The sequence below is a fragment of the Mus caroli genome, unplaced genomic scaffold (assembly GCF_978045245.1).
Source record: "Mus caroli unplaced genomic scaffold, Mus_caroli_1 scaffold_18, whole genome shotgun sequence".
NCBI classification, from domain to species: domain Eukaryota; kingdom Metazoa; phylum Chordata; class Mammalia; order Rodentia; family Muridae; genus Mus; species Mus caroli.
Genome location: NW_028227273.1, coordinates 60,232,059 through 60,249,203, shown reverse-complemented (window position 1 = coordinate 60,249,203; position 17,145 = coordinate 60,232,059). Strand labels below are relative to the sequence as shown.

Below are 17,145 nucleotides of genomic sequence, written 5' to 3'. Positions count from 1 at the left end.
TTGGGCTACACTTTCCAGACCACTTATTTGTAAAAGTGGAAATACTACACATATCATAGAACAGGCGGTCTTACCCATTTTAAGTGTGCAGATCAGTGACATATGGGCTGTGTTCACAGTGTTGTGCAGCCATCCCCGCCAGCCATCTCCAAACTTTATCATCTTTGCAAATTCAGAATATGTCCCCATTCAAAACTACATCCACAGCCCCTGATTCCCATCCTATGGTCATAGACTCTGTCCATATAAATCTGGAGATTGTAAGGACCTCTTTTCAGTGGCATCATCCAGAACACAAATGTCAGTCACAAAATGTCCTCAGAGTCCATCCATGTTAGATCTTGTTATAAGACTGTCCTTCCTTTCGAAGGCTGAATAATATCCTACTGTACGGATATACCATGTTACATTCATTTTTTTTTCATTCATTGTGCAGAAGGGTTGTTGTGTCTACCTTCTGTTGAGGGTGAATAATGCTGCAAGGAACACAGAGTCCCATCCAAAGGTCACATTCACAATTGTTTGTTGAGGACTTTGTGATGATAGCTGATCCTCACACATACAAGGAATTAGCCCAGTTCTATTTGGTAGATGAAGAAGTTAATGATCAGAAACAGGCAGCCACTGACACAGATCATAAACAGAGTTTGAACCTGAATGTTTCATATCACTTCCCTAGTCTTCCCATCTGCCCCCACAACTTTTGCCCAGAAGACTAAAATGCTTAGCCCAAGAACCCAAGCCTGACCACCTCATCTCTGTCTCTGTCTCTGTCTCTCTTTTACACACACATGCACACACACACACACACACACACACACACATTTCTTATTTCCAAAGTCAATGTCCCCTTGAAGACAGATGGAAGTCTAAGCAGTGGGTTGTTCTGATTTTTCTATTACTCAGTCATCAAACATTTCCAAAGTACCTATTATGTGTTAAGCTATGTGGTAAATGTGACTGACACTAAAACTCCAAGTTTGGGATTTAAGAGGTGGGTAGATCACCTTTAATCCCAGCACTTGGGAGGCAGAGGAAGGTGGATCTTTGCCAGTTCAAGGCCAGCCCTATCTACAGAGGGAGTTCCAGGTCCACCAGGACTGTTATACAGAGAAATCCTGTCTCAAAACAAACAAACAAAAAAGAGTTGGGTAGATGCACAATATCAGCCCTCATGATGAGAGCTGAAGGAGTTATGCACACCTGAGGTTTGCCCAGTCAGCTTCCCCGACCCCCTCTTTAATGAGTGTTTCTTGAATGGGGAGAGCCAGTCTAGACAGTCGAGCCATCCTCAATCCTTCCTCACTCCTGACTTTCCCTCTGCCTCAGAAACAAGCCAACGACCTGGTGTCCACGCTGAAGAAGTGCACACCCCACTACATCCGCTGCATCAAACCTAACGAGACCAAGCGCCCCCGGGACTGGGAGGAAAGCAGGTGAACTGACCACCCCCTTCACATCTCCCACAAGATCTAGATGGACCAGATGGACCAATCACTTACATTTGATTCACAGACAAAGCACCAACTTTCAGACCACTGCAGACTGGACTTGAAGTCCACCTTAGACTCCTGCAGGGGGTCAGAGAGATGCCCCAGCATTTAAAGGTGCTTGCTGCCAAATCTAATGATCTGAGTTCAATCCTTTGGGCTCCACACAGTGGAAGGCAAGAGCCGAAACCTGCAAACTGTATTCCGACCATGACATACATGCAGTAACATGCATGTGCATACACATAAACATATAACTTAAAAATATAAAACTTCTGTGGCCTCAGAGTTTACATTGAACTGACATAGGCACCCCATACACACATCCAATCCTCTGGTAAACCCAGACTGACTGTGAAATAATCAAAACACAATTTCTCAAACCTAAACTCCAGAACTAATCCTCCAGGACGAGCCCAGAATCTTTCCCTCAGGTCTCAGCCCAAGATTTGGTCCCAGACTGAGCTGAGAAACTCCTTGGGACTCAAAATTCACCATCTAAACCACCCCCAAGCTAGGCTAGGCATGGTGGCTTTCATGTTTATTCTCAGCCTTGAGAGGTAGAGGCTGGAGGATCATAGATTCAAGGGAAACCTAAGCAACTGAGAGAGACACTTGCCATAGACAGATAGACAGACAGATTATGTAGAAGACAATAATTAGATAGGCAATATGTAGACAGGTGACAAATTAGATAGATGATTAATAGATAAATAGATAGATAATAGACAACAGATAGATAATACATAGGTAGTCGATGATAGAATCATAAATAAATGATAGATAGATAGATAGATACATACATACATACATACATACATACATACATACATACATGCATACATGCATACATGGATAGACCATGAGATACCTCCAGCACAAATCCAGGCCTCATGCCCCTAGTTTTCCCTGGGCATCTGCCACTTTCTGGATCTCAGGAAACCTCACTCCCACAGAGTGAAGCACCAGGTGGAGTACCTGGGCCTGCGGGAGAACATCCGAGTGCGAAGGGCAGGCTTCGCCTACCGTCGGCAGTTCTCCAAGTTCCTGCAAAGGTAATGAACCTGGCTCTCCTGCCTTGACTGCCTCTCCTATTGAAATGGCCAACCAGCAGGCCTGCTCCAAATGTCCCCACACCCTCATCACCTCTACCTCTAGGTATGCCATTCTGACCCCTGAGACATGGCCACGGTGGCGTGGAGATGAACGCCAGGGTGTCCAGCACCTGCTTCGTGCTGTCAACATGGAGCCAGACCAGTACCAGATGGGGAGTACCAAGGTCTTTGTTAAGAATCCTGAGTCGGTGAGTGTGTGTGTGAGAGAAGGAGGGATGGGGGACCAGTGGGTAAAAGTGCATAACAAACAAACCCAGCAAACTGAGTTCTGAGGACCAATCTCAAGAACTCACATAACCGTGCAAGTAGAGAACCAGGTCTACAGGCTTGTCCTCCTCTGACCTACACATGCACACTGTACCTTGGGACTCCTGCACCATTCTCTCTCTCTCTCTCTCTCTCTCTCTCTCTCTCTCTCTCTCTCTCTCTCTCTCTCTCTCTCTCTGTGTGTGTGTCTGTGTGTCTGTGTGTGTGTGTCTGTGTGTCTCTGTCTGTCTGTCTGTCTGTCTCTCTCTCTCTCTCTCTCATACACACACACACATAGAGAGAGACACAAACACATTTACACAATGACACACACACACAGACAAACACACATTTTTAAAGAGTGAAAAATATAAAAAGATAATAAAACAAAGAAAGAAGATGACAGGGGGTAGGTAGATGAAGGGAAAGTTGAGGTTGACGTTGGAGATACAGCTCAGTGACAGTGCATTTGCCTAGCATATTTGAGGCCCTGGGTCCCATCCTCAGCACCAGAGAGAGACAGAGACAGAGAGAGTGCATGTGCTGGTCTGGTAGTACACAACACCTATAATCCCAGCCTTCCAGAGACTGAGGCAGGAGGCTCTAAGTTCAAAGTTAAAGTAAAGGTACATAGGAAGACCCTGATGGGGCGAAGGGGAGGCTTTCATTACTTTGTGACACCACCATGTGACCTTCATCAGACTTTGTCACCTCTTCAAGCCTCGGTTTCCCCATATGGAAATGAGGCAAAGTAAGAGCCACCCTCCAGGACTGGAATGAGGATTAAACAAAGCAGGAAGTCACCTGCATAGTACCTGAGACATATGTATGCACTCAGAAAAGGCCCTGTTTAGTGGCCAGTTCTTGAGGACCAGATCAGGGAGAGGACGAATACAGGGTATAGTGTAGTGGTGCCCCTTAGGTAGACTAAAGAGCCCTCATTTGTGCAGAGATCCCTTTCCATCGTCCTTCTTGATTCCTTTGTTCATTCCTTCTGCTCCTCTCCCCCATTCTGCTTCTCCCCCTCCTAATATATATACAGATATACATGTATATTATTAGATGTAATATATATATATCCCACCTAGAATCTGCTAGTAGGGACTGAGAGGGCGAGCTAAAGGATGAGCACCTCCTAGAATCCCCCAGTGAGGGGCTGGCATGGCCGTTTAATGATGGAGCCATTGCCTAACCTAAAAATCCCTGTGCTCCATTCCTCAGCACCATAAAAAGAAAAGAAGTTCAAAGTATTACTAATAGAAATTGTTACCTAACAATATCAACCAACCGGACACCCCAGAGCTCCCAGGGGCTACACCACCAACCAAAGACACATGGAGCAACCCACGGCTCCAGCTGCATATGTAGCAGGATGACCTTGTCCGGCATCAATGGGAGGAGAGGCCATTGGTCCTGTGAAGGCTCGATGCTCCATTGTAGGGGAATGCCAGGGCAGAGAGGCGATAGTGTGTAGGTGGGTGGGGGAGCACCCTCATAGAAGCAGGGGGAGTGGGAATAGGATTGGGGTTTGCGAAGAGGAAATGGAGAAAGGGGATAAAGTTTAAAATGTTAATAAATAAAATATCCAATAGAAATTTTTTACCTACAATGCAAGCACTAGCAGCTGAAGCAGGAGTCTCCAGCCCTGTGAGTTCCAGACCATATTATGCTACAGAGTGAGACCTTGGGAAGGAAGGGAAAGGCTGAGTAGAGAGGAGGGGAAGAAGGTGGGAGAAGTAAAGGGTTATCAAAGAACAAAGGTGCAAATGTGTAAAACTGTGCCCAGGAAAACTTAGTTGTAACATGTAAGACAGGACACAGGAGGGGGCAAATGGGGGAAGGAAAGAGAATGAGAGGATGGGAAAGAGAATCCCAACTTCCTAATTATTGCAGGCAAAATTCCCACAAGAAATTAATCCTCCAAAAATTGACACATGGTAGAAAAAATACATAGAATAAAAAGAGCTAGGCCAAAGCCTTCTTTTTCTTAAAACAGAGTCCCATGAAACCCTGGCTGACCTCCACCTCACTGTGCATCTTTAAACTTTGGTTCCTCCTATCACCACCTCATACCTGGTGCATCACAGCCACAGGTTTTGGTAGTTCTGGCAGTGGAACCCAGACTTTGTGAATACTAAACAAACACCCTGCCAACTGAGGTACATCCCAGTCCCTCTGGTAAAGCTATATAAGAAAAATTAAAATTTGAGGTTGGATATGGTACCTATATGCCAAAACTTGGGAGGCTGAGGCATTAGGACCAGTTCCAGACCAGCTTAGTAAGAGACCCTATCTCAAAAAATTTATTTGTGGGGGACTGGAGAGATGGCTCAGTGGTTAAGAGCACTGACTGCTCTTCTGAAGATCCTGAGTTCAAAGCCAAGCAACCACATGGTGGCTCACAACCATCTGTAATGAGATCCAATGCCCTCTTCTGGAGTGTCTGAAGACAGCTACAGTGTACTCACATACAATAAATAAATATTTTTTAAAAAAATTTATTGTGACAAAATTTTTAGTGTGCAGACTTGAATTTTGGGAAACTTTACTAAGTGAGAACTATTAACACATGACAAGTTAGTGGTCAGTTTTTATTAGAATGGGGGGGTATGGGGGAACAGAATTATTTGTTGAGAGTTTTGTTTTTGACGAGGTCTCACTATGTAGCCCTGGCTAGCCTGGAATTTTCTACATATATCAGGCTGGCCTCAAACTCACAAAGATCCCCCTGTATGCTGGATTAAAGGTGTGTACCAACCACGTGTTCTGGTACACCCCTTTAATCCCACCTCTCAGAGGCAGAAGCAAGAGGATCTCTCTGTGAGTTTAAGGCCAGCCTGGTCTACACTGTGATTTCCAAGACAGCCAGGGTCATGTGGAGAGAATCTATCTCAGATAAATAAGCAAATAAACAAATAAATTTTGTAAATATTTTACTTCTTTTATGTGTATGGGCGTTTTACCTGCCTATATGTCTGTATTCCACGTGCATGAAGTACCTGTGGCAGCCAGAAGAGGGCATCAGATCCCTGAAACTGGAGTTACAGAGAGTTGTAAGCCACCATGTGGGTGCTAGGAACCAAACCAACTCAGGCCCTCTGGAAAAGCAGCCAGTGTTCTTAATCACTGAACAATCTCTTCAATTCCCTAAATGGGAAGAACTTCTGGGTGCAGTCATGAAAAGAAAACAAAAACTATTTTCGATGTTGAGAATGTTGCTCATTTGATAGAGTGCTTGCCTAGTATACACAAGGCCCTGGGTTCCTTTTAGCAGCCCATAAACCAGATGTAATGGTGCATGCCTATCACCCCAGCACTTAGGGAGAGGCAGAAGGTTATCCTGAACTGCATAGCAAGAGTGAGGCTATCCAGGAGGGTCCATGAGAAGTCAGGGACTTGAGAGATGCCACTCGCCACTCTCCCTCCCTCTTGTCCAGCTTTTCCTCCTGGAAGAGATGCGAGAGAGGAAGTTTGACGGCTTTGCTCGCACTATCCAGAAAGCCTGGCGGCGCCATGTAGCAGTTCGAAAGTATGAAGAGATGCGGGAAGAAGGTGAGGGGCCTTCATTAAGAGTCTGGGGGCAAGAGGATTAAGGAGAGGCCATGACTTTTAACTACACACATGTCTTCTCAGCTTCTAACTTCCTATTGAACAAGAAGGAACGAAGGCGAAACAGCATCAACCGGAACTTCGTTGGGGACTATCTGGGACTGGAGGAGCGGCCTGAGCTGCGCCAGTTCCTGGCTAAAAGGGAACGAGTGGACTTTGCCGACTCAGTCACCAAGTATGACCGCCGCTTCAAGGTGAGACCTGGGTGGGTGTTTGCAACTGAGGTTGTGCCTCTGCTGAGGAAGCACACCAAAAACACACCGTAACCCACGGGACCCAGATGCATCTTTCCACATAAGTGTGTTCACCTGGCCTCCAGACATCCTTTCTCACAGACATGCCCCCACCAGGCCCAGACACACCTATCCACAAGTAAAACCTCCACTGTGGTAGATACTGGTGTCCATCAAACATGACCTCGTGCGGCTGTAGCGGAATTGGCAGAGGACTTGCTTAGCATGCACTCTGTGTTCCATTCCCAGTAAACATAAACCAGGCATGGTAGCTAATGTCCACAATCCCAGCTCTTGGGGGAGGGGAGGGAGATCAGGATTTCGTGGACATCTTCTACTATAGAGTGAGCTCCAGGTCAGCCTGAGCTATATGAAACCCTGGGCGGAGGGAAAGGAAACATCTCACGTTGCAATGTCACACCCAGTCCCACTCCCACAGCCGGTAATAGAGCTGTCTTTCAGGCCTGTCCTTGTGTAACCCAGACATACCTACATCAGATGCACCCTCGTTTTACCAGATGTGTCTACTATGACGTATTCACCTGATCCAGTAACCTATTCCAAAGGACCACTTCCCTCACCTGGCTTAGACACACATGTCCATTGTACCTTAACTTGACTCTGAAGCCCCTGTCTATATAAACACTCAAACCAGGTCAAGGAAGCCTTGTTCACAAGTGCACGCCTGACTGTTCCAGAAATCATTAATAGTCATGACCAGTTAACATAATCTAGAAAATCCCTTATAGACATGCAGTTGTATAGATGTATTATGAGATGAGATGGCAAGATGGCAGGCACAGCAGGTCAAGGTGCTTGCTCACAACCCTGAAGATCTGAGTTCAATCCCTAGAACCCAGTTGGTAGAGGGAAAGAACCAACTTCCACAGGCTGTTCTCTGACCTCCGCGCCATGTCACACACATGTCTACAGATACACACAAAATAAATAACTGTAAAAATAAAATATAACTAACCGTAATACCCCCCTTCCTATACAACTCATAGATTCATGTGGCTCATATACACATATGCCCCTTACTTGTGACCATGACTTTTCTTTTATTCATTCCTTTGAGCCAAGGCTGGCCTAAAATGAACAATCCTCCTCCCCTAACCTCCCAAGCCCCACCCAAGATTACAAGTGTGTGCCACCCCTAACCTCCCAAGGCCTGAGATTACAAGTGTGTGCCACCCCTAACCTCCCAAGGCCTGAGATTACAAGTGTGTGCCACCACAAAAGACTGGACAATATGTTCTTACCTGCCTCTGTGATGTGCATTCAATCACTCAAGCCATCAGTATTCTCCCCGCCCCCTTCCCCCAAGATAGGGTTTCACTGTACAGGCCTGGCTAGCTATTCTAGAACTCACTCTGTAAACTAGGTTGGCCTTGAACTCACAGAAATCCACCTGCCTCTGCCTCTTAAGTACTGAGATGTAAAGTGTATGCCACCAGTACCTGACCTCAATCCATACCTTTACAAAAGCTGAGCTGAGGGCGTGTGGCTCAGTGTGTGCTTAGTATTCTAGGAAGCATTGTGAATCCCCCAAAAACACCAGGGAGCTGTTTCCAATGCAATCGAATTAGGGTCTCTTTACTACAAGCTCAGGCTTGGGCTCTCCTCCAGTCCAACCCTGACACAGCAGAACAGGAAGGTGGAGCAGCCTGAACCCTCAGCAGGACAATCTATTTTAGGAAATGGGAACAAGTGAGGGGTATCCAGCCTGGCAAGCATCTCACAGAATGACAATAAGCTGACAGGTGGGCAATCTAAAGCAAGACCACATCTAGTCACCACCAGTCTGCAAGTACAGCTGAAACAATCAGACTCATCTTTGATTAACTGTTGCTAGGAAGTATCTAGGGAGTAAATTTGCGGTATGGGCCAAGGAGAAGCCAAGGAGTCCTTTCTGGTACTTGGGTGGAGCTTGGGTTCAGCTGCAGCTCAAGTTCTCAGGCTTTTTTTTTTTCCTTTAAAATGGAGGCTGATCCCAAGATGGAGTAGATTTGGCCTCTCATGCTTAGCATGCAAGGCTTCCATTCCCAGCACAAATGTATACACATGCATACAGTTTTGTGAACTTTTCCTAGAGAGACTAACAAAATGTCTCTTTACTCCAAATAGGACACTAACGATAGAGCAAAGAAATGATTCCGTCGAAGTGTAGCTCAGTGACGCGATAAGTTTATTCTGGGTTATTTCCAGGAACGTGGATCAGAGATTAGTTACAGAAGCACTGGCAACTTAAAATTGGCCAGACTGCAGGAGAAAAATACCTCCCATTCTCCCGCACAAACCATTAACTGCCTCGAGATGTTCAAGGAAGGACAGGGCCACATGAATCTCTCACCCGAAATCAAAAGTTAGTAGGCCCAATCTTGTGCAAGTCTCTTGAGGGTAAATTTGGCTGCAGAGGGCAACAGCCATGTCATACCCAGAAGGCAGCATTCCACAACACACACACACGCGCACACGCGCACACACACACACACACAGCTATCAGGTGTTTCTTTTATCTTCTACCTGTCGACTAGCCCTGACATACATTTTCTAAACAATATAACCTTACCTTTACTCTATTTCTTACATGATTTAGCAACTCACACACAAAGAGGTTTCCTAGTCACTTGCCCTGAAAGCTCCACCCTTGTCTAGGGTTGATCCTCTGGCCAGGCTGCCCATCCCCTGGGGACCACCCATCAGCTTCTGGCTTTGTCTTCCTGCAGCCTATCAAACGGGACTTGATCCTGACCCCAAAGTGTGTGTATGTGATTGGGAGAGAGAAGGTGAAAAGGGGACCAGAGAAGGGTCTGGTGCGTGAAGTCCTGAAGAAGAAACTGGAGATCCAGGCCCTCCGAGGGGTGTCTCTCAGGTAAGGCCAAGTAGCCACCTGTCCTGTAGTAACCCATCTGTCAGGTGTTCCTGTGCTGCCTCCTTGCTTGTTACCATGGTAACTTTAGGTGCTATTATACCTATAGCTGGGGCTGGTGAGATGGCTCAGTGGGTAAGAGCACCCGACTGCTCTTCCGAAGGTCTGGAGTTCAAATCCCAGCAGCCACGTGGTGGCTCACAACCATCCGTAACGAGATCTGATGCCCTCTTCTGGTGTGTCTGAACACAGCTACAGTGTACTTATATATAATAAATAAATCTTTTTAAAAAAAAAAAAGATACCTATAGCTGTCTTGCTGCTACCTGCCACATTCACTTGCCTCTACTTTCATGATCTTCAACAAACTATTTAATTACATTTTATTTGGGGGAAGGGGCACACATCACAGCACATGAGTGGAGGTCTGTGCAAAGGCATTCCACCAAGTGGGTCCCAGAGAATGCAACTCAGGTCCTGCTCTACTTTCATGATCTTTGTGTGGAGACAATTTCTGTCCCTCTTCCTACCTGACCTCTGGTCCTTCTCAGTTACCACCTTCCCAGGTTCCTCCTTCTCCCTTCCCCCAGCTTGATCTTCATAGATTGGACGCTACACATCATGTCATCCTACACCCTCACTTAATGTTCTCTTACTTTTTCCCCAGCACCCGACAGGATGACTTCTTCATCCTTCAAGAAGAGGCTGCGGACAGCTTCTTAGAAAGTATCTTCAAGACCGAGTTTGTCAGCCTTCTGTGCAAGCGTTTTGAAGAAGCAGCGCGCAGGCCCCTTCCCCTCACCTTCAGCGACCTGTACGCCCCTCAATCCATAGCCAGCTTGAGCACCATCCTCCGCCCGACCTACCTACTGCAGGGTCCCGGGCACCAGTAGGGTGTGGAAGAGGGACCCCCAACTGGCACCCCCCAAACTCCTTTCTCTCCCCTAGACTACAGTTCCGGGTGAAGAAAGAAGGCTGGGGCGGAGGCAGTACCCGAAACGTCACCTTCTCTCGCGGGACAGGTGACTTGGCTGTGCTCAAGGCTGGGGGTCGAGCTCTCACTATCAGCATTGGGGACGGATTGCCTAAGAGCACCAGTAAGTCAGCGGGAACCAGAACTGGGCATCATGGGGAAGGGGCCTGGGCCATGGTTCACTGAAGGCCAATCAACTTTGTGGGGGCGGAGCCAGCTAACTAGGCTAGTCTAGAGAGGTCCGGGCCTCTAGAGTCAAGGTATAGAGGAAGACATCTCGCTTTAGAGAAATTGCCAATAAGAGAAAGAGAAACGTGGAAAGGGATGCCCATAAAATCAACACGAAGCTGTCAACAGCCGGTGGAGCGTATCCTGGAGTGGGAGAGCTCAAAAAATAGATATTAATCCCCACCTGCAACTAACGTAGAAGAACCATTGAGTGTGGACAGGGCCGTGGTCTCAAGCTGAACCAATGTGGAGGAGTGTTGGAGGCACTGGGTCAAGAACCTAGTCTGGCCGGGCCACAATTCAAACCTATCTCTGATTTCTTCTTCTTTCAGAGCCTACACGGAAGGGCTTAGCCCAGGGTAGACCTCGAAGGTCAGCGCAGGCTCCCACTCGAGCAGCCCCTGGACCTCCCAGAGGTAAGGATTGTATCTCCTTACCTCTCTTGGTGACTTCCTTTGTCTGCTGTGGACTTAAGAAGCTAACAAGAATAGTATCTCACCTCACCATAGCTCTCCTATATACTATAAGATGCAGGATAAACAAAATTGGGAATACCTTTAAGAACCTACCCTAGGGCTGGAGAAATGGCTCAGTGGTTAAGACTGCTCTTCCAGAGGTCCTGAGTTCAAATCCCACCAACCACATGGTGGCTCACAACCATCTCTAATGGGATCTGATGCCTTCTTCCTGTGTGTCTGAAGACAGCTATAGTGTACTAGTATAAATAAAATAAAAATAAATAAATCTTTAAAAAAAAAACTGGGTTGGTGATTTAGCTCAGTGGTAGAGTGCTTGCCTAGCAAGCGCAAGGCCCTGGGTTCAGTCCTCAGCTCTGGAAAATAAATAAATAAATAAATAAATAAATAAATAAATAAATACCAAAAAAAAACTACCCTACCCTAGCTAGTCACGACCTCTTCCCTAGCCTAATATGTTTTCTTTAGTCAACTCACCAAATTTATTCTTGCGGCCAAACCCCTGCTTGGATTTGCTATCTAAATTTCCACACCACTTTTAGCCCAGTCATAGAATGCTTGCTTAGCATGCAGAAAGCCATATAAATTTAGGTGTATCAACTACACAGGGAATGTGATGCAACCGGGCTACATGACACCCTGTCTTGAAAATAAACACACACACACACACACACACACACACGCTCGCACATACATCTGATCTGGGTGTAGTGAACACTTAATTCCAGGATACAGGAGGCAGAGGCACGTTGATCTCTGAAAGAGCCAGGGCTACATAGTGAAACCCTGACTCAAAGGTGGAATGAGAGGTGGAAGGGAGTGGGGAGAGAGAGAGAAAGGGAGAGAAGGAAGAGGGGGAGGAAAAAGAAGAGGAAGAAAGAAACCCTCAAATTCCTCTTGGAGGCCTGAATTTGTTCCTCAGAACGCAAGAAAGTGTGGAAAGAGGGGACCAACTCCATAGAGTTGGTCTCTGACCCCCACGTGTGTGCTGTACCATGTATCCCACACATGCATTATACACACAAACAATAATAATACATAACTTTTAAAGCCACTCATTCTACATCCTCCTACCTCCAGAGTCCCTCATTTACATTCTGTCCTTTTCTTTTAGTTTTGGTGGTGGTGGTGGTGTGTGTGTGTGTGTGTGTGTGTGTGTGTGTGTGTGTGTGCAAGTGCATGCACGAGCGATTGTGTGTGATAGGGTTTCAATATGTAGTACTGACACTTAAAGAGATCCATCTGCTTCTGCCTCCCCAAGTACTGGAGTTAAGTGCATCAACATGTTTTTGTTTTGGAGACAGGGTCTCCCTATGTGGTCCTGGCTGGCCTAGAACTTACAGAGATCCACCTGCCACTGACTCCCCAAGTGCTGGGACTAAAGGCAAGCATCACCACTCCTGGCCCTTAGACACATTTCTGACCACACTGGGTTGAGAGTGGCTGCATCTTCTGTCAGGCTTAGAACTTAGAGATAACTCCTCAAATGTTCACAGCCACTCATGACACATATCTCTATCTTTGCTTCCACCATAGGTTTGAATCGAAATGGGGTACCACCCTCTTCCCAGGTAAGGTCCCTACCCCTGGAGATCACATCTGGTAGGAGTTCCCAGAGGCCTCCACGGGGCCCTCCGTCCTCAACCCTAGGAGCCAGCAGACGTCCTCGAGCACGGCCACCTTCAGAGCACAGTACAGAATTCCTTAATGTGCCTGACCAGGGTGTGGCAGGGTAGGTGGGAAAAGATGGAGGGCACAGCCCCGGGAGGTCCTCGTGGGATAGGGGAGTATCTAGGGCTGTGCTGAGACCCATGCTGTTCCCCCTACAGCATGCAAAGGAAGCGAAGTATAGGGCAGAGACCTGTGCCAGGAGTGGGCCGGCCTAAGCCCCAACCACGGACACATGGCCCGAGGTGCCGGGCACTATACCAATACATAGGCCAGGATGTGGATGAGCTGAGCTTTAACGTGAATGAAGTCATTGAGATCCTCATAGAAGGTTTGTATTCTGGGACAGGGGTTGAGAGTGGGGAGTCTTCAGAACTCAGATACAGTGAGGCAGTCACACATTACTACATAGCCTTTCCGTCCATGCAAGAACAGGGACAAGGGCTAATGAGATGGCCCAGTGGATAAGTTTCATCTGCAGGACACACACAATCACATGATAGAAGGAAAGATTGGACTTTGACCTAAACACACACACGCACACACACCAAAGCTGGGCTGAGGAGATGTCTCCATGGTTAAATCTCTTGCCTTGAAAAACATGAAGACTGGGCTGGAGAGATGGCTCAGCGGGTAAGAGCACCCGACTGCTCTTCTAAAGGTCCTGAGTTCAAATCCCAGCAACCACATGGTGGCTCACAACCATCCGTAAGGAGATCTGACTCCCTCTTAAATAAATACATCTTTGAGAGAGAGAGAGAGAGAGAGAGAGAGAGAGAGAGAGAGAGAGAGAGAGAGAAAGAAAGAAAGAAAGAAAGAAAGAAAGAAAGAAAGAAAGAAAGAAAGAAAGAAAGAAAGAAAAAAGAAAACATGAAGACCAGAGTTCTGATTCCCAGATACCAGTAAATGCTGGGTAGGCATGGCAGTGTATCTGTAATCCCTGACTAAAGAAAGACACAGGACCCGTAGAGCAAGCTGGATAGCAGGCCTAGCCACATCGTTGAGCTGTGATTCTGACTGGAAGATTCTTCCTCACTGAATAAGGTAGATGAGCAGAAGAGGATGACGACATGGGGTCTCCATGCACACATGCACCCACAATCATGGGCTCCCACACACATGCAAAAGCATGCAACATACATTATTCATATCATACACGTAACATTATTGAAAAAGAAAGTGTAATAAAAAATTAAAGTTGAGTACTGCAGTGCACATTCATTTAAAAAAAAAAAAAAAGGATAAATGAGCTGGGCGTGGTGGTGAATGCCTTTAATCCCAGCACTTGGGAAGCAGAGGCAGGTGGATTTCTGAGTTCGAGGCCAGCCTGGTCTACAAAGTGAGTTCCAGGACAGCCAAGGCTACACAGAGAAACCCTGTCTCGAAAAACAAAAAAAGCAAAAACAAGAAAAAAAAAAAAGGATAAATGAATAAACAGGGGTATTCAGCTCACAGCCTCACCAGAGCTGCATAGTCTTGATATCTTTGTCTCTTATCCTAAAGCACAAGGGCTGTGACTTCATCACACCTAGTGCCTAAGCATCTTTGTTATTTTATTTCATTTAGAGACAAGGGCATGCCTAGGATGGTTTTGCATTCATTATCCTTCCTCCCTCAGCCTCTTGGTCACCACATTGCCAGGCTGGAACCTTTATTTTTGTCAGACTTTACAAATTCTTGACAGTAGGAAGGAAGCTTGGGTCTAGATGGCCCTGCCCAATTCCTACCTCCATCCTCTGGGGTAACCACAGATAGGTTCCTCACACTCCACAAGGGGGTTGCAAGGCCTCCTGGATGTCAAGGGGACCTGATTATTCCAGACTACACCTGAGGGTTGAAGGACAGGGTCTGTGGAAGAAGGTAGTGTGATAAAAGAGCGCACAGAAATCATCTAGAGAATGACAGAGACGGTGAACGCAGGTCAGCAGGAGAGCACTTCCTGCAAAGCATGAGGTTCTCGGTTCCATCCTTCCCAATGTAAGGGAGGGATGGGGGAATGGAAGGGTGGGAAAGAGATGGAAGTCTGGGTACAGGCTTAGTCAGTAAACTACTCAGTAGAACACTGAGTAGCAGGTACATGGCCCTGGACTTGATCCCAATCAACTTCAGATCCAACTCCTGAGAGCCATTCATGATGGCACATACTTATAATCCTAGAACTTCAAGAGGATGTAGAGTATATAGCCGAGCTGGGCCAGTCTCCAATTAAAACAGCACCGAGTGTGACTGTTCATGCCTATAATCACAGTCCTCAGGGGGAAGATTCAGGGTTAGGCTTAGGAATCCAAGGACAAACTTAACAACATAGCACAGAACGCACACATCTTCGTGTGTGAGCACGTGTACATGGGCATGTGTGTCTGTGCACTTATCTATGTGTGTATCTGTGCGTATGTGTGTGCATACAAATGTGCATTTCTCTTTTACTGAAGATGCACAGGTGTCATGGTGCACATACAGAGGTCAGAGGGCAGTCTAGGGTCAGTCCTTACCTTCCACCTTGTTTACGATAGTGTCTCTTGTTGCTTGCCATCATATATGCCAGGCTAGGTCACCCAAGAGTTTCTGGGGAATTCTCCTGTTTCACCACTGAGCTGGACTAACAGACGTGACATCTACCACTGCATAGGGCTTTCATTGGTTCTAAAGAACCAAATTCGGGTCCTCACACATGTAAAAAAAAGTACTTTCTCTACTAAGCCATCTCTCTAGTCCCACACATAGTGTGTTCGAAAACAGCCCGAGCCACACAAGACCATATCTTAAAAGCATAATTAATTAATTAATTAAAATAAAAATCTAAGATAGCTACAGACTAGACATTCAGGCTTTCTCCAGTGTACACCGGGCACTTGAAGCTCTTTTCTCCCACAGACTCTTCTGGCTGGTGGAAGGGTCGGCTTCATGGCCAGGAAGGTCTCTTTCCAGGAAATTATGTGGAGAAGATCTGATCGTCCATCCACCAGCCTGCCTGCTTGCCTGCCTGGGATCCAAACCCTGCCAGTGGAAGCCTTGGTTATCTTATCTGCACTGGCCAGAATACTCAGGCTGTGGCCTCAAGCCCAGTGGGACCCCTGTGTATGGAGGATGAGCACTGTAGCACCCCATGCCTGGTACTGCCTTCCTGTGGGTTGACTTGCTATCTAAGTCTCCATTTTCTCTTGTGTCCAATAGTAATTGCTGCAGAACCTACCTCCCAGCTGCCTTGTATGTATGTAACAAATCATGTCCTGCCCTGGGAGCAAAGTGCTGTGCACTGCCCAGAGTTAGGAGACGTGGACAGTTAGACCTTTCCACTTCCTCTCATCACTGAGGTAATAAACATGTGTCAAGTAAAAGCAAGAAGTAAATTACTGAGTTCTGGGGCTGGGAATGTGACTTGGTTTGTAAAAAAGCTTGCGTCTCAAGCATAATCCTCACGGTTTCATCAGGTCTGCATAAAATTGGGTGTGATGGTGCATGCCTACGATCGATCTCAGTACTTAAGAGGTAGAGGCAGGGGGACCAAGAATTCAATGTCACCCTTGGCTATATTGCTGACTTTTAAAAAACCGTGTGTGTGTGTGTGTGTGTGTGTGTGTGTGTGTGTGTGTGTGTGTGTGTAGAGAGAGAGAGACAGAGAGACAGAGAGAGACACAGAGAGACACAGAGAGACAGAGAGAGAGAGACAGAGAGACAGAGAGAGAGAGACAGAGAGAGACAGAGAGAGACAGAGAGAGAGAGAGAGAGAAGGGGGCACACACACATGCATGCATGTAGGTCAGAGGACAACCTTGAGAACTTAATTCTCTACTTCCCCCAGGCAGATTCCAGGAATTGAATCAAACTCAGTTCATCAGGGGTTTGGCGGTGAGGGCCTTAACCCACTAAACCATCTCACCGGCCCCTACGTAGCTGATTTTGAGGCTGTCCTGGACTACAATAAGATCCTTTGAGGAGGTTTGGGGAAGGCTGCCCAGAAAAGTCCATCTGGTCCTTTTTCCTTTCCCCCTCTGCATTTGCCTCAAGAAACCAACCTTGGCTGAAAAATAAGCACAAGGATGCAGCTGGGCCTCATCAGGCCTCTTGTTTGTTCTGCAAAAATTTTTAACAGTCCTTGAGTGTGGCTGGACAACTTCATCTCTGAATTCTTTTACACTTTAGTTTAAGATCGAGAATACTTGCTTAGCATGAAGTTAAACCCAGCCCTGAAGGAGAGAAAGAGAGAAAGAAACAGAGAGACCACAGAGACAGAC

The 17,145-nt window shown here is 46.7% G+C and overlaps 1 protein-coding gene across 1 annotated transcript in view; it reads left to right on the top strand.

The window, feature by feature from the left end:
- Positions 1–16,230, top strand: part of Myo1f (myosin IF) — a 50,268-nt gene extending 34,038 nt beyond the window's left edge. The window contains exons 17-28 of the mRNA XM_021185895.2: positions 1,330–1,436; positions 2,447–2,545; positions 2,649–2,793; positions 6,289–6,403; positions 6,485–6,654; positions 9,423–9,568; positions 10,233–10,379; positions 10,514–10,662; positions 11,099–11,182; positions 12,779–12,974; positions 13,072–13,241; positions 15,785–16,230. Coding sequence (XP_021041554.1) covers positions 1,330–1,436; positions 2,447–2,545; positions 2,649–2,793; positions 6,289–6,403; positions 6,485–6,654; positions 9,423–9,568; positions 10,233–10,379; positions 10,514–10,662; positions 11,099–11,182; positions 12,779–12,974; positions 13,072–13,241; positions 15,785–15,861 — 1,605 coding nt within the window. The 3' untranslated portion in view covers positions 15,862–16,230. The remainder of the gene's footprint in view (positions 1–1,329; positions 1,437–2,446; positions 2,546–2,648; positions 2,794–6,288; positions 6,404–6,484; positions 6,655–9,422; positions 9,569–10,232; positions 10,380–10,513; positions 10,663–11,098; positions 11,183–12,778; positions 12,975–13,071; positions 13,242–15,784) is intronic.
- Positions 16,231–17,145: the final 915 nt, after the last annotated feature.